The 17,664-nt window shown below is 34.5% G+C and overlaps 2 protein-coding genes and 1 long non-coding RNA gene across 3 annotated transcripts; 2 read left to right on the top strand and 1 right to left on the bottom strand.

Annotated features, from left to right (window-relative positions):
- The first annotated feature begins 862 nt into the window (after positions 1–862).
- LOC109173454 lies at positions 863–3,089 on the top strand. Its single transcript, XM_019322687.1, has 4 exons — positions 863–1,075; positions 1,164–1,277; positions 1,577–1,681; positions 2,490–3,089. The coding sequence occupies exons 1-4, from the start codon at positions 985–987 to the stop codon at positions 2,741–2,743; spliced, it is 564 nt and encodes a 187-aa protein (XP_019178232.1). The 5' UTR covers positions 863–984; the 3' UTR covers positions 2,744–3,089.
- Positions 3,090–3,654: 565 nt separating this feature from the next.
- Positions 3,655–6,858, bottom strand: LOC109173851 (FHA domain-containing protein FHA2). Its single transcript, XM_019323188.1, has 3 exons — positions 5,959–6,858; positions 4,750–4,907; positions 3,655–4,039 (listed from the first exon to the last, which is right to left on the bottom strand). The coding sequence occupies exons 1-3, from the start codon at positions 6,623–6,625 to the stop codon at positions 3,830–3,832; spliced, it is 1,035 nt and encodes a 344-aa protein (XP_019178733.1). The 5' UTR covers positions 6,626–6,858; the 3' UTR covers positions 3,655–3,829.
- A 5,342-nt stretch (positions 6,859–12,200) lies between these two features.
- On the top strand, positions 12,201–15,667 carry LOC109173608. Its single transcript, XR_002052934.1, has 3 exons — positions 12,201–12,255; positions 15,361–15,461; positions 15,580–15,667. It is a non-coding gene; the product is annotated as an uncharacterized LOC109173608 (long non-coding RNA).
- The last annotated feature ends 1,997 nt before the right edge of the window (positions 15,668–17,664 follow it).

Genomic DNA, 17,664 nt, shown 5'->3' with positions numbered 1-17,664 from the left:
GACTCAGATAATGTAATACTATACTGTTACCATTTAAAACCTAGATGATCTGATATCTCAATTTTACTGACTATGTTTTAAGTTCCTAACTTTGTTTTTATAATAATCTATCCGGATGCATGAGGAGCTTATGAAGTTAACTCTCCAAACAATGCCTTACAAGAAACAAACGAAGAAGGAGAGCAGGAATTTAGTCCTTTGACTAAAAGAAGTCTATTGGACCAATTTTCTTCGACTCAGACAGTGAAGAAAGGAAGAGGTACAACATTAACAAGGAGAAATTTTCGTATAGGGACATTGGTTTTCCAGAATAAAAACATTTAAGAATATTTTATATTCATCGGACTTGGATTTAATCTGAACAAAACATGTTTTGTTTTCTAGGCTGCATTTTGAAATATTATATACACCATGTGAAGAAATATTTACTGTGTTGGTCCAATATGTTATATCTCTTTATACTCAAAACTGCAGGTGCTTCAACTAGAACAATGCAGCAGTTTAAAGTTTTAGACATAGTATATGACATGAGAGATTATTGAAGTTCTATTTTGACCCAATATCTACATTTGTTACTAATTTTTACTACAGCAGTTCTTTTCACTACTAATTTTTAAAATATCTACGTTTGTTTCTTTTGAATACTTCTAACTCCACAACTATTTGTTATTTAATAATGTTAATTTTTAAATTATTTGTTATTTAATAATATTTTTTTCTTTTTTTTTATTAGTACTATTATACGACAATCTTAAATTATTAAGAGGCCATATTTAATGACCGTGCATCGAAACTTACTAGTTTTAAAAAAAAATTAAAAAAATAAAAAGGAAATGGCCCAACACTAATGGGCTTGTTACCGGCCCAAATGCAAATATCACTGCATCCTCGGCGAGGCTCCAGAACAGTTGAATGAACTCTCCATCGCCATTGGCTCTGCTGAAATCGAAAGTCTGAACTTTGAAGGTGGAGCAGACGGAGATCATGGCCGCGGGTGATGAAACTCAAGAAAGAGTTGCGTCTTCTTCATCTCCGAGTTGGAAGGAACGGATTCTCGTCCCCACTATACTCGCAGGTATACTAGTCAATATTGTATTCTAGCACATAAGTTCTTCAAATTTTCTGATTTTATATGATTTTCCCCCTGTTTTGTTCCCTTTTAGGGATTGCTGGCGGAGGAGCTGGATTGGTATCAAAGCATCGAAAAGTTCATGGACTTGCTAATATTTCCGCCACTTATGCAACCAATTTCGCCATCGTTACTGGCTGTTATTGTGGTAATTTGTGTTTCATTGTTTGGTGTATTGGAATATTTACGTAATTGCAATTTTTTGTTACAAATAATTAGTTTTTGAATCATGATGAATATAATTTCCAAAAAAGAGGGCTGGAAAAAGGAGCAGTTAAGGCATATATAGCTGGGTATATTATATTCTTAAAAGGAATTATTATTTTTATATGAAATGGTGACTGCTGATCAGTATATGATCTATACTTTCAAAGAAATATTTGGTAGGCAAATGACAATTGGGATGCTATTGAGATCAATGCTTGTGGTGACATTGATGTTTTCCAGGTGCCCGAGAGTTTGTAAGAGTAAGTAGAACTGGAAAACCTGATGACTTGTTGAATTCGGTAATTGGAGGTTTCGGTAGTGGTGCTCTTTTGGGAAGGCTTCAAGGTAAAAGTTCATGCCTCTATTTGTACATAAAAACATCACCATGGTAGAAATGCAATTCGCTAGTCTCTTTGCAACTGTTGTGTAAATTCTCCCGGGAAGCTAAATTTCTGATGATCTGCCAATTCTTTCTTACTGCCGTTGTTTGTGATGTTGTATAACTTGGTCAGTTTTAGGAACGATTACTATCACCATTGTGCCAAATTTCGTCATGTGCTTATCTTTTCCACATTTCCTTGAATAAAAACAGCGTCATGAACATCCAATACAGCTTGCAGAAATTTACTGGAAATTTGTTTCCGTGTCATCAGACGTGTTTGGCATGTTACTATATCAATTTTTTTTTTTTTTTTGAAAATTCAATTGGAAGAAAGATCAAAGTATCATTAGTTTTTCTGGATCATTGTTTTTCAGAATGGCAACTAGTAAGCCTCTTTCCTCCTTGCTCGCCTTAGAAATTATCCTCTTAATGTGGCATTCACAGGCATATCATTTAATTGCGTGTCATTGGTTACTTGATGAGTCAAAGAGTGCCATTCCAGATATTGTGTAGCTATTCTCCAAGGCCCATATAGTCATATTGACTAGCTGACTAGTGTCTATGTCGTCCAACTTGTTACAAAACAAGTTTTGCACGTCATCTCGAAGGACTTTATACCAGACATGCATAACACAATTATTTGTCGTTCATTCAGAAAAAATTGTGAAAATATTTACAAGGCGAAGTTGTATAGTTGTGTGTTAGATCATCTACGTGTTTTGTGCTCATTTAGGACGGTTGTTGAACTGCTCTGTTTGAATGCTATTCCAGGTGGCCAACTTGGTGCTATTCGTTATTCTGTCGTCTTTGCTGTTGTGGGAACGTCAGTTGATTTTGCCACTCTCAAATTGAAACCCGTCTTGAGAAGATACTATAACTCGGCCGTTGGCAAAAAGGACAGCTGGTTGAAGTTGCCAGAATGGTCACCTATAAAAGTACTCGACGAGGAAGCCCTTGCTGCAAAACATGCCCGGGAACAAGAAATCTATAGAAGAGTTCATAATTTGAACAAAGAAGAATCTTAAGACCAACACATTTTTGTTATGTATACCCCCATGGTTTGCTTACCTGCTTCTTATTCAGTGGAAACATGCATTTGTAAACGAGCAAGCAATAATGAGATGCATTAGACTTGGTTCTTGCCTGGACAAATACTACCACAGGCACCGGTTTCTTGCACTTCAGTAGTGTCAGGTTTCCAATTTTTCATTAGCAGTGGGGCTAGTTTTGCACTGAAATTGTACTGATATATTGATTGTCATTTCCTGAAACCTGAATTTCCTGTGACTGTGCTAGTTACTGTTGCCTAAAAATGAATGTACTTGATTCTATATACTCTTGATGATTAATCAAAGTGACCATATCCCTAGATTTTTATTGTTTTTTTGGAGAAGGAAGAATTTGTTAGTCACTGGAAATATGGAATTCAAATGTAAATTATAGTGACTCAATGGCTCAGCAAACAGGACCAAATGCCGGTACGTGGTGCGGTGCGTACAAGGGATCTGTTTACTTTGGGTATAATCCTACACTGCCATTGCCGGTTCGAACATTGGTCTCTTCTCTCAAATACTGTCGACTGAACCAATGAACTAAGTCTATGCGGACAATGAGAATGTAACCTAACTGCAAAGGTTGGAGGATCGATGGGAAAATAACCTAACTGCAAAGTTTAAAGGATCTACAGGATGTAACTTGGACCAAATTTGAATTAGTCTTACCAACTAGAGTTAGCTCTAAAAGGATATGAAGCTACTAAATGTAATTATGTAATTTGCAAGTGTAACAAACTACAAAAACTCTTGTAATAGCTCTGTTGGGGGTTGTGGCAGAATTTCCAAGCAATGAACATTTATGATTTCTCTCTCTTCTCTTATTTTACTTTGTCTAGTGTCTTGTATCTTCTACAAAATTGCTAGGCCAGGTCATCACAGAATTGACAAGAAAGCAAGACCCAAAAAGTTGAAATGCCAGCAAAACTATTTCTTGGATACAAGTTAACAGAAACAATAATAGGCCATTCACATTTTACTGTAATTCTGAACAGCATGACCATTTCTAGCAAAGTAGTCTTAAATCATAGTTGGACAACACTAAAATTTTACAATCTTTCAAGAAAGCAGTGAGACAAGGGAAACAAATTCCAACGCCACGCGTCCCTTGGACCTTGTGTTGATGACAAAATGCTCCGGGTATTTCCTCAACAGCATCAGCAATCCATACCATGGTTTCGTGTTGGCTTCAGGGGTAGGATAGTCTTCAGAGGTGAGATATCTCCTCACGCGGCTGTGATGCCACCTATTGCCAAAGTGTTCCACCAACTGTCGGACAAAAAGCAGTGAGATGAATTAGATCGTTTTTACAATTGACAAGCATTAGGAAGCTCCGAAGCTGTTGGTTCTTGTGAGATTGCATGTGAAAGTTAGCAGGTTCTAAATACTACTGGAAATGCTCTAATGTTTTTAAAATAAGCTCTACACCTCCCCCAAATATCACTCTTCTAGAGAAAAAAGAGAAAAAAAATACATCAAGACAACAATTATTTGTTTGGCTGAAGCCTTTCAGCCACTATAAAATTAAACAAGCACACATCAATGCAGGGAAGAGAGAGAATACATGAATCAGGAACCATAAGAGCACAGAAAGGAGATCTGCACCATTGCACCGTAAAGGGACGAATAAATTAGGCACCTAAATATCTGAAATGAAGAGAAGAAGGGCAAATCCAAAGTATTGTACAAAATGGTTACTACTTTTCTGACAAAAATAAATCCTTGAAAAAAACTTCTATTGCTTCCTACTTCTTAAAACTATGCTTCAGTGGTTAATGGTAAAAACAAACAGAAGTGTTCTAAAGAAACTTTTTAAAATGTTGTCATTTTTTTCCCTAAACATGCTCTCATTCCATTTATTATTGACAAGGCCAAATGCCAGGTTACAAAAAGGTAATGTGTAACTAAATTAGTACGATTCCCTTCTTTTCCTTTTGGTTAGTTTATCATACAGCATACCACAAAGTTAGATATCAAACCTCAGCATGAAGCTTTTCCATTGCCATCCATTCTCCTGGACCACAGAGATCAGAAAGCACATTCGCTACAGAAGACACGACATCCTTCTCTTCTAGTTGCAGGAGCTGTTGATTGTCAGCATCTCTGTCAATGCGTGATCTTCCATCTACCTTCTTATCTGCACAAAGTTGAGGATAAAAGAAGGTTAACAGCTAAATATAAAGTTCCATTGAAGCAAAAGTATCCTTGGTGACATTTATCCCCAAAATGGTCTCGATAGCAATTAAAGTAACAATGCCAATGCACCAGAAAAACAGCCAATGATTTTGAAGGGAATGCTCGCATTTCAAAGAGCAACACACTGGGGACAGGCTCTTAAACCTCAAGGGAGCCAACATAGAAATGATGAACTATATTGTTGACCCAAGAAATTTAGGAAGTTATAAGAAACTCACTTGGCTAAGGAAAAAATGTAGTATGATGCAAATGAGACCATTGAACAATGATAAGTAAAATTTGAGGCACTCGCCCATAACCACTGATTTTTAAAAGTTGTAAATAAGAGAGAATGAATGCAATTCAGCAATGCAAGTATTTTGTCTTACTCAAGAGTCATGAGGCATTCTAACTTTTAAGAGCCAGAGAAAGAAGATACTACATTAAGTGGTGAATTGGAGGTTATCACTTTCATTAGCTGTGCCAAAACCATCAAAACCTCATTACTTTTGTCAAAGAATAGTTGACAATATGCTGAGTTTCACTATCTTACTACAAGGACATGATCCAAACATCATTGAGATGGACTGTAAAAGACACTCGTATATGATATGCATGAAAGTGCTAAAGAAGAAGTAATTTAAAAAAAAATAAATCAAATGTGACTATGTTATAACACATGGAGTTAACACAAGAAGATGCCAGCAAAGGCTAAAGGGATGGATGCAATAGAACTTGGAAGACCTAATTGGTATGAGACTATAATTCACACCAAAGAATAGATGCAAAGATAGTTCCTTTATAGCTTCACATATAGCAGGCATCAAACAATGACTGGTGAACAGAAACAGCAAGCAAATATAAGTAAGCATTTTGTAGCCATGGTAACAAGACAGGAAAGAACCAAGTTTAACAAGCCAATAACAACAAACACAGTTAAACTAACAGAATAAATGAATGAGCTTTCGTGATATGTTTGATATGCTACATATATTTGGGATGTAATGCCTCACCTATTGCAACCTTCCCTCCAGAGCCGCTTGATCCATAGCCATAGCCGCTACCATCAAAGCCATCACCCCTCCTCAGTTTTTTAGCTTCGGAGCCCTCTTCTCCCCCATCATCCTCATAGTCATCTTCATAATACTCCTTCCCTCTCAGCAATCCCTTCTTTCCAACCGCACCGCCGTAGGCATTTACCGAAGGGGGAGGCAAGTGCTGGTGATGGTGATGCGACACCATCCCTGAAGCCGCCGCCGCTGCCGCTGCCGCCGCCGGATAATTAACATTTACGTGGTGTCTGGGCCCGATAGGGCCACCGAGGATGCTCCGAATCGGGAGGAGAAAGTAGAACTCCTTGTCCCCAATCTGGAGGAGGTCCTGAGAGTCGAGCTTGACGGGAGGGTTACCAGGGAGGTGAAGTACCCCCTCGACGAAGCAGCCGTTCTTACCGAGAACCTCGAGGGCGAATCGACGGCGCTGGAAGTCGTAGAAGATACGGGCGTGGTGGCGGGAGATGTTCATCCCGCCGCCGAGGGAGGAGAGGTCAACATCCACCGTCGACTTCTTCGAGGTACGGCCAAGGATTATGGAGTATGTCTGCATGTAGTACTCAAAATCCTCGCCCTGAAGCTTCGCGAACCCCGCTTCCACATCGCTGCCGCCGCCGCTGCTCCCCATCTGGAATGGAATGTCTCTGCGCGCACTTTTAGAGAGAGAAATAACAGTAGGCGTCTATATATATACGCGCATATATATCATATATGCGATCTCTCAAGGCGATTAGAGAATTATGATCGGAAACATTGCGAATTTGGGACCTTGAGTGCTTGAAATTGAAGAATCCGGTTACAGACTTACAGGTGAAGCTTGAATTTGAGAGGTCCGACGGGTCAAGTGATCAACCCCTTCTTGTTTTTTTTTGTTTTGTTTTGTTTTGTTTTTTTGGATTAACAAAATAAGTTCTTTTTAATTTACGAAAGCCCAACTGTTAATTTAAATGAAGTTTTGAGTGAAACTTCTCATATGATTTTAGTCGGTAAATAATTTGATGAATTTAAATTATAAAAGTTAATAGGTAACTCCCAATCTCTCATGGACACATAATGGTATTAGTATTTTTTTTAAAATTAGTTCCTTTTTTTTTTTAATGAAAACTAAAATTAGTTCTTAATAATGTAAATATACGTTGAGTATACCGTGCGGAGGCTTTCACAATACTCTCGAACATACTGGATTAGGTAGTCAAGAAATGAATTAGTCAGCACGGGAGCGTCTATTTCGGTCAATTGTCTCTCACCTTTTTATGGTAATTAATGTGCCGTAAATAGGCAAGTGGAGGGGACACATGCCGAGAATCTGGCATGCTTTACATGTGGATGGCATGGGTTCGACTAATATGGTGGGTGTGCCTGTCTTGGAGAGGTTGACCTCACGATGTGACCGTGCATGTCGTTCTGTTGGCGAATGTAGAGTTTGTTCATGCACAGGCGGAGTTCGCAAACTGATCAGCTTAGTCAAGTTTCTGGTCATAGTGAATCATGAATTGTATGTAAGTTTTGGGTCGAGTGACAAATGTGATACAATGTGTAATAATTTGGGTTATCCATTCAGGAAGTACAGTTGACACAAACCAATTCTGATATGATACACTTGGCATCGCCGTCGTACCACAAGGCAATAGCACTTCTACAGAACATATTCCGTATCAGTTTTAAATTTTTAATACATGTACTCCCAGTCCCATTTCCACTTACTTTTACTTTCTAATGTAGGTATGTAGCAAGCAATAATAAGTTATTTGCATCATGTACACTCCAACAAATAGTGCTTATATCAAGAATCTGAGTACAAGTAAAAGTGATGAGTATGATAATAAGAGTCAAGATAGTAGTTTCTTTATAAATTTTGATTTAATTGGTGGTTGTACAAGGTATATGTTGTAGCCAAATTACAAAAATCCAAATAATCGTCAAACAAAGCACATTGTGATTGCGGTACATATAATTTGCTTTGAAATATAATGCAAGGGTAATCCTACCCATGACCAAAATGAATTATTTTTGTGGTTATTAGTGTACAAGTATTTTGCAAGTAGACCAATTGAGACGAATTATGTTATTTACCTCATCATTTAATTTCCAAATGCATATAATAGTCAATGACTAAGGTCATTCACATTGAATCAAGTACCGCTTGAAAATTTGTAACCCAACGTCGTTGTATACGTGGAGAACAATTACATATATTGATTAATTTGACTTTTATTATCCTATTAACTGATTAGTTATTGGTTGTAGGTTGTAATTAACATGAGTACACAATACAAAATAAAAAAGTAAGATACTTATAATACAAAAAGTATGTGATTATTAGTGCCTGGTGACCACTATTTGATAGCACTATAATTAATTAAAGTTTCGCGCAATATAAATGTAAAGCCTTTATGAAAGAGACAAAGATTGAATTCACTTGTGTGAGAGTTATATGAGCACATGGAAACATTCACTTGCAACCCAAAGCAATGATTTTGTTTGTTGGTATACTTGGAGTTACCATGATAAGAAAACGATATGATTAACGAGAATTATAAGAGCATCCTCATCAAGCATTTTATTGAGAGTTTTTTTTATTATTTTAATTTGCTTGGAGGAAAGATAAAGTGAGGTGGAGGGAAGATAAGAGAGGAGATAGAATAAAATTAATTTGAGTGAGATTTTTTTTTTTTTTTTGATATCATTAAAAAAAAAAAAAAAAAAAAAAACCTCCTTGGTGCGCGTCTCGTGCACTAGTTGGTCGCGTAAAGAAGATTTGATTTTTATTATTTTTTCTTTTTGTCAATTTTGTTTTTGTTTTGTTTTGTTTTTTTCATTATCTCTTAGTTTGTTAAAAATCTTGACAAAAAAAAAAAACAAACAAAAAAAAAATAATGACAAGCACTTTGTGTTCAGATGACATGTAGTGACCTCTTTCATGTGGGAGGTCGTGAGATCGAGCCTTAGTAGAAGCGTTGTTGTAACCTAACTAGTTACCATGGCCAATTTGTACGAGCATGGCCTAGATTCATTATATCTCCCTCTTCCAAGTTACACCTTTTATTGCACTTCCCTCTAAATATCGTCATTTAGAATATACAACATCTAATTGTACTTATCGCGTCATTGTATGCCCTACCTCACATGAATGGATGTCAAGTGCCATCAGGGTATACATACCCAATTTTCACATGCCCCATATCAAGCCTAGGCCAAACGAGAACTATGCCCATTAGGTCCACTCGCTAGATCATCTTTGAACCTTGTTGTTCTTCTATCATAAATTTTGGATATAACATCTTTTACCTTATCCCAACAATCCAACATATATATAGAAGCATTTTTAAATATTCAATCTTGAAAGTTATGTTATTTAGTTTATATTCTTGGACCTTGGTCAATCATTCCGCAAATGTGTAAGAGTTAATTTACATTGTATCAATCAATTGTAACTAAATCTATATGCACCCTTATAAGGGGTGCACAATTTGTGTGACTTTCACCCCTACAATAATTTTGTTCTTCTTAAATTCAAATAAGATCTTAATAATTTGCAAGATTTTCAACTAACTTGTACCATCTATCAAAATGAGGCCCAATTATATACAAAAGTGGGTATGAGATACAACTTTAATTCTTTAAACAATAGACTTGATTACACTACATATTGTGAAATAAGGGTTGTTAGTAACCAATGGCACTATGTTAATAAGCACCGAAATTCTATAATAATCTACTATACTAATAAGAGCCCAAGAGAGTTAGGCCTATAATGGGTAGAAAAAATGACGGTCACAGATTTTAATCAAATGAATGGCTCAGATTGATTAAAAGATTGATAAGATTTAAATTTTACACAAAAAATTCCTAAAATACCCACACACCGTTACTAATTCCGTTAAAATTTTAAGAATTGCCGTTAGTTCACCGTTAACTTACTCATTGATTTAAAAAAAAAAAAAAAAAAAAAAAAAAAAGGTCTTAGGTTCGAACCTCATCCCAATCAAAGTTGTCATAATTAGTACTCTATTTTACTCTTATTAAATTATATATAAATAGTAATTTAGTAGCTACAACAAAAAATTATAGATATGCATTTCTTTAATTTAGAATTATGTGTCCACAATGCCTTTATTCAAAAAAAAATTATTCATTATCAATAAATTAAATAAGAGAAATAATTGTATTAGTTATATTATCTTTATTTTTCTACAATATAAAAATTCTTTATATTCAAATTTATTAATTGATTATATTCGCTACATTGTTCTTACAATGTCTTAATTCAGTGAAAAAAAAATTATTCATTATCAATAAATTAATTAAGAGAAATATTTTCATTAGTTATATTGTCTTTATTTTTCTCAAATGTAAAAATTTTTACATTCAAATTCATCAATTGATTATATTCACTACATTGTCTATTATCTTTTTTGTGCACTATTTTTCTAATTAAATATCAAAGTTATAATACAAAATAATGCTATATATTTATTTACCAAGTATTTTATTAATACCATGAAAAAATTTAAAAAATATATAATTAATAAAGCCAACCATATTAACTACTTTGAGAGATTTTGTGACAAAGAGAGTATTCAAATCACACAACAATTTGAAGTGAGAACTACCATGCAATGTCCTTGTTTGACAATTAGCAGTTAGCGAATTTATTTAATTATTAACATTGGGTAGAAAAAATGACCGTCAAATTATTAAATCAAATGAATGGTTCAAATTGTTCAGGTTTTAATTTTTTTAAAACAATTTTCTAATTTATCCTTAATTATATGATTATCCATTTAACTTTTTCGTTAAATACCGTTAATTCACCGTTAGTCTAATTCTAATATTAACGTCTAATATAGAATTATAATTACACCATTAATCTAATTCTAATATTAAAGTCTTAATAGAACTTAACCACAAATCCTAATGTCGAAATCTCCTCAAACAATATTAGTATATATTTAATATTTTATGCCCAAATTTTTATTTGTTCTCCCTTATGTCCCGTATTTGGTTTCAACCATACCTATACAATTATTTTATTGACAATTATAATCAACCTTGACTATATTATCTTGCATTTGTAAACTTAGAATTACCTATTTAACCCGCACGGGCTTAGCTCAATGGTTTAGTGGGCAGTATTTGGGAGAAGAGACCAAGGTTTGAACCTCGGCGACGACAGTGCGGGAATTATGTCCAAAGTGGGCAGATTCCTTGTTCGCACCGGCATTTGGTCTTGTCTGCTGAACCATTGAGTCACCGTGATTTACAACTTCCTACAATGCTCTGTCGGGTTAGAGTGTGGGGGGCCCTTGGGGTAAGGGACTCAGGGAGAAGAATTACCTATTTAAATACGCACGGGTCAGAGTGTGGGGGGCCCTTGGGGTAGGGGACTCAGGGAGAAGAATTACCTATTTAAATACGCAAATTCAACCTTCAATTATCTATGCATGAACAATTTAAATATAATCTTGCCTTAATATACTTTAAAGTACTTATTTAAAAAAAAAAACAAAACATTGGGCATTATCCCAATCGCGCAATGCGCGTAAAAAACTAGTAATAATAATAATTTAAAAACATAATAAGTTTCAATGATGGTTATACCACTGATTTTTGTCTATTTTTTAATTGTTGGTTGTCTTGTACATTATCTTATTAATATTGTACATTATATTTTTATTGCCAAAAATGCTCAAACATATCTGTTACTATTAAATGTACTTAACTGTCGTTAAATATAATATTAGGCCATTATCATTTTTCCTCCATTAATTTTAATCCTCTCCGTCTTTCCTAGATTTTCTTCCGCTCCTTCCGTTCATATTTCTAGCGTAAAAAGCTGTTGAGCCACAATAAATCATTGACTTCCTTCATTCTCTCCCTAAGAACCGCCAAACATTAAAACAAGATACCCTATTTAGAGATTTCGGTAAGGGATTGAAGCAATCCGAAGCAGAGATTCCGGTAAAGGATTGATGCAATCCGAAATAGAGAATCCGTTAAAGAATTCAAGCAATCCAAGGGATTCAATGGAGGAAAATGTTTTGCATTCTTTGATTAATTTAGTGAATTACTTAGAGATTTCTAGCAACATTATAAAAATAATGTTACAATATTTTATATTCTTTCTACCAAAACTTTTTTGAAATTCACGAGTCATAATTATTCTATACTGCTGGAAAACGAAACAATATGCCTTGCCTGCAGATTCTGTATATTCTTACTCGAATTCTAGATCCTAGCAAAGAAATGAAATCGAAGGTTTGTTGCTATTTCTGTAAGACCCCACATTTCTTAAACTTAATTACAGTTCTAAAACCAATTTAAGATAAACCAAGCAGCGAAAAATCAAACTTAATTAACAAACTAGTGGGAATGTCAGCGCCACAACCACCTTCTCATGGTGATTGCACAGGCTAAGGATAGAACTAAATCATCAAGTCAAACTAACATTCGAAATTACTAAATTAAGGTAACTTGGGGAAAAGTATCCCGGTGTCTATCACCAAACGTAAAAACAAAAGTCTACAACCATAATCCATAACATCATAAAATAAAACAAGAGTTTAGACTACTAGATCAACTACACTAGTCTAACTTGAATAACTCTCAAACGTTGGGCCCACCTGAAAGGGATTTTGCAAAACAACAAGTAGACAAGTAGAAAACACCCGTTACCACGAAGCTAAGTATAACCACACTCAACCCTGTAAAATACTACAGTATATACTTTGGAAAAACATTTGTCCACATTCTCAAATTAAGCAATTCAATTATTTAGACAAACTTTAAGATAAATCACAAGCTTTCTATATGCTCACAACCTATGATATCAACAGACATGCTTCATCAACAAACAACTTAACAACATAATCATACTGACACATAATCAACATAGTAAAACTCAACTCTATAGAATAACTCCATAACAATCTCATGCAATCAAGTTCTCAACATTCAATTAAGAGATATCAACTTCAATATGCAACTAAGGCCATCATACTCAATATACAATCTCGGGTAATCATTCTCGATATGCAATCTAGTGCAAATATTCTCATTATGCAATCTCGTGCAACACTATTCTCAAATGCAATTAAATGCTATAAGCATACATATACTCTCGTTGTAAAATAGAGTACTTTTCTATGGAGGTCTCTTAGAGCCACAAAGACTCGCTTACTTTCATTTTTTAGAGTCGCAATGACTCGCTTTCTTAGAGTCGCAATAACTCGCTTTCTTTACAAATAGATGAGGTACGAACTTCACCATAGCGTGAACGAACCTATCCCGGTACGGCCTCTAGCCGACCTATGCTCAATCTCATCCACCGAACCACTCTCTTGGTTCTAAACACAACTCTGTGGAATCAGGTATCGAACTTTCAGCGTGCATACCCCCTGACCAGGATTTCAAACCTGGTGGGCAGTTTCCAACCTCGTAACGTGGGAATACACCGCGTTACAACACATCGGATCGCAATATCCGGTCAACATCATCCGAAAGGACATAGTCCCAACGGGTCCTCCAAAACCTCACTTATATGGATAGATAATATATATATATATATATATATATATATATATATATATATATATATATATATATATATATATATATATATATCTCATGCACCAAATTTATGCATGTCACAACTCAACAACTTCTCAATGCAACAAGGTAATGACATACCACGTGCTCATGAATTTTGGAAAATAATACGTAGGCTCACGTTGGCCCTTTATGCACTTATAAAACATGATATGCTACGAATGTAAATTACTGTACAACATGCTTCAATGCTATATATCACCGTGAACTCTCAAAGAACACACAATCATGATTGGATTGAAAAATAGCATACTCTGTACATTTCTACCATCAAAACAGACTACAATTTCCATTGAACATAAAACACATTCTAGTCATGCTTCTCTAACAACTCTCATTCATAAAATGTTCATGCTTCTCTATTCAGTATTCAATACTCAAATAGCATCAAGAAGATAATAACAAGCAAATCACATAAGCAGTGCAAGTCTGATGAACTCACAACAACATTTACTGTAAATCATTTCATCACAATTTCTATCATAACATGCTCATTTCTAATCCAAATTTAACAAAATCAAAAGCCAAACGTGCGTCATGACGACCCCAAGGTATCGAGACACAAGGGCCCGTGATACCCGGTCCGAAATGACACGTGATACCCGATCTGAAATGACACGTAGCTGAGCCACAAGGGCCCGGCCACTGCACAGGTAGCCATCAACGGTCCTAGCGGCGGGGCTAGGAAAGTCCCGCCGCCTAGAGCCGTCTAGCCACGGCTCTAGCCAACGGCTCCCCTCGTGGGCCGTTGGCTAGGTCCGTGACTTCTACTGGTGCACACTGAGAGGTGCACCAGTGGCTCATTCGTCACCTGTAATGCAAAACCAGGCAATTTTCCACTTCCAAAACATCAACAATACATCATACAACATGAATAAGTCATCTAATAGCTCAAACACATAATATTCTAACATTTCTACTAATTTCTACATATAAAATAGTGGCTTCACAAAGCCAAAACTAAGTTGGTAGTCCATGGGGTTATACCTTTGTTGTTTCCTCTTCTTGTTGGGATTCCTCCTTCTTCCCAAGTCAGCCACTACCTCCTTCACCTCCTAGACATCTCAAACAAATCACACAACAACCTTAAGGACTAGAATCTCAGAGATGAAAGCTAAGAAATGGAAGGAAGCTGATGAATGAAGGAAGGGAAACTTACTGTATTTTTTGCAAAGCTTTTGTTTGGGGAAGACAAGGAAGAGAATCAAGAGGCAAAGTCTGAAAACTATTCATTTTATAGGGCTCTAAACCCTAGGAGAAACACCAATGATTGGTGGAGGGCAAAGGTGGAATTGTTTGGATGCAAAACATGCACAGACAAGCTTGGAGGGATGTGGTTCACCATGCTACATGGACCATGGTCCAAAAATCAGGATTTAGAATAGTTTGAGGTTGGAATTGAATTTCTCTATAATGATTTCTAGTTAGGCACATGATTTAGGCTTCTCAGATTTCTCCCGGTTTCACTCAGATTAAATTCTCAGTTTAAAACTTGGTACGCGAAGTACCCGAAAATTTAGGATTTTTGAATTAAAATAAGTTCCGGTGTTGAATTCATTTAAAATGTAACTCAAAATAATTTATTCAAACACCAAATTTATCTTTAAAAAATTAATAGAGTGAAAATGGCTATTTTGGAATTCCTTAAAATCGAATTTATAAAATTAAATTTTGGGTTGTCACAATTTCTCAGTAGACTTGGGGGTTTTTGGTACAGCTTATTTAATTAATGACCCTATTTTTATCGGTGTTTAGTTTTTCGAGGGACCAACCAACTTTTCGGAGAAGGGATGGGAGGAAATAAGAAACACGGGACCTGGAGGAAAGGAGAATGAGAAAGCTATATCAATTACAAGGTTTTTTAATGTTTATCTGTATATACCAACTCGTTGATTTTCATAATTGTTTCATTGGCATGTAATATATATGTCTGGCTATCTGCATATGTTAACCCTTTGATTCGTGTTCTTGTAGCTTGAAAACTACCAACGCGGTTGATGTTCTAGATTCTGCGGTTCTTACTCGCCTCATTGATATCTTGAAGACACCATCCCCTGATGTGTACAAAAAAGTTGCTTCCATCCTCGAGTTTGTTTCGGTTGTTGAACCGTGCACTGAAAAGTATATACTGCTTAATATCTTTTACTTCCTGTTTTTGGACTGATGAAGTGATGAGATATAGTTTAGATAATGAAATCCTAAAAATGAAAAAAAAAAAAAAAAAAAACAAAACAAAATTCATCACATTAATTACAAACATGTGGTGTGATATTCTGTTTAGTAGTGAATTAGACTATAAACATTCTTTAAAATGGTCAATCAACAAAGTTGGATCCAAGCACATCTTTGAATTCTGGATACATACTTCATAGTTTTTGCAAATGTATTAATTTGAGTAGGAATGAGAGAATGTGCATATGTATGATTTTTGTACTTAGATAACTACAATCATGGATTTTGATAACAAATGATTATAGATTAAGGTATTGTAGGATGAGTTTAGATAGCTAACAATAGCAAACAAAGTGTAGCATAACCCTACTTATTTCTAAGCAATCTGTTGTTTATGTCTTTATTCAATATGTTTGAATTAAAAAATTAAAATTGCTAAAAGTATATTCACTTAATTCACTACTATCATGTCTTGTTTACTTTTAGTTTTAGTTTATTTTATTCTTTATATTGTTATTTACAAATTCATTCCGTTTCAATAACCTTTGTATCTCAGATATCAAATAAGTAGCCACATAATGCATGAAGTTGTTGTACTCAAGACAAAAGTGCAAGAACTTATAAGGTATTATTATTATTATTATTATTATTATTTTTTGAAGCAAAGAACTTATAAGGTATTAAAACTTATTTAAAAACATTATTTTATAGTTTTAAAGAATTTGAAGATGGAAAATCATATTTTATAAAGTTAAAAATACCACTAAAATTTAAATTTTAAAAGTGAAATAGTGACCACTTATTAAGTTGCTATAAAAAATAATAAACATCCACAAACTCCAGTTAGACCATAGAATTAAAGGTTAATTTATTTTTTGCCTAAATGAGAGAACCTTTCGCCTTTGGTTCCTTAAATAAATTATTTTCTCAACACTCATGTTATATATTTTTAACTATTCAGTTGTTTAAACTTTTTTATTTTACATTCCTCTTCTCTTTTTTAAATTTTTACTCCTAATGTAATCTACATAATTGCCTCATGTATATATATTCTTCTAAGCGATGTAATATTTACAATGAAGTATTTATACTTATGAAACCTAAAAAAGATGTTATAACTTTGACCACTAGATTTAGAAATGGCAAAGACTGGTCATTTAATTTTTAAATGTAATTTTTATAGCGCATATGTTCTTAAATGTTTGCTAATAGTAAGTTAATACATAACTTTATTCAGGTTTGGATAGGGGAAAAAAGAAAAGAAAACACACGCACTGACCAGTACACGGAGACACAAATCAACATGAAAAATACAAATACAAATGAAAAAAAAAATTGAATTTTTTAATATAAATGCTAAATTTATCACATACTATGGATTTGACTACGAAAATATGAATTTGGAAGGGATATATCTCTCACGAGAAGAAAAATACATTTAAACTAATTTTATTCATTTGCAATTGCTTTTACATCAATGTGCTTCCTTCATAACATATGTCATTTTACATGTGAGAAGAAAAACAACTATAACTAACTTTTAGATGTTCAATTCAGCAAATAACAAAACCTATAAATTACACTCTCTAATAGTTACAACATTTGTCACTTTCATTTTGAAATCTTATACGGCCAGTAAGCAACATACTTTTAAGTGATATTTGAAACAATGGAAGATACTTATTAACTAAATAGCACAAGGAGAAAATAGTTGTAATATTATGTTGCATACCATTACTTAAAATTACAGTTGTATACATTCGTCACAATGAATTTGTATTGCTTGTGTTAATTTCAAATACATCAACAAAATAAACGTTACATGAATATTTATGCAATTTCGTCAATCAAAAAAAATAATTTTACAAATGCATTTTACATATTTCA

Source organism: Ipomoea nil, unplaced genomic scaffold (genome assembly GCF_001879475.1).
Source record: "Ipomoea nil cultivar Tokyo-kokei standard unplaced genomic scaffold, Asagao_1.1 scaffold0482, whole genome shotgun sequence".
Lineage (NCBI taxonomy): Eukaryota > Viridiplantae > Streptophyta > Magnoliopsida > Solanales > Convolvulaceae > Ipomoea > Ipomoea nil.
The sequence above is the reverse complement of the archived record's forward strand: the minus strand, read 5'-3'. Positions and strand labels throughout refer to the sequence as shown.

Coding starts and splice junctions, on each gene's coding strand:
- LOC109173454 (XM_019322687.1), top strand. CDS start 985: ATGGCCGCGGGTGATGAAACTCAAGAAAGAGTTGCGTCTTCTTCATCT. Junction 1,076..1,163: donor CGTCCCCACTATACTCGCAG/GTATACTAGTCA, acceptor GTTCCCTTTTAG/GGATTGCTGGCGGAGGAGCT. Junction 1,682..2,489: donor TCTTTTGGGAAGGCTTCAAG/GTAAAAGTTCAT, acceptor ATGCTATTCCAG/GTGGCCAACTTGGTGCTATT.
- LOC109173851 (XM_019323188.1), bottom strand. CDS start 6,625: ATGGGGAGCAGCGGCGGCGGCAGCGATGTGGAAGCGGGGTTCGCGAAG. Junction 4,908..5,958: donor TGGAGGGAAGGTTGCAATAG/GTGAGGCATTAC, acceptor AACTTTGTGCAG/ATAAGAAGGTAGATGGAAGA. Junction 4,040..4,749: donor TGGAAAAGCTTCATGCTGAG/GTTTGATATCTA, acceptor TTTGTCCGACAG/TTGGTGGAACACTTTGGCAA.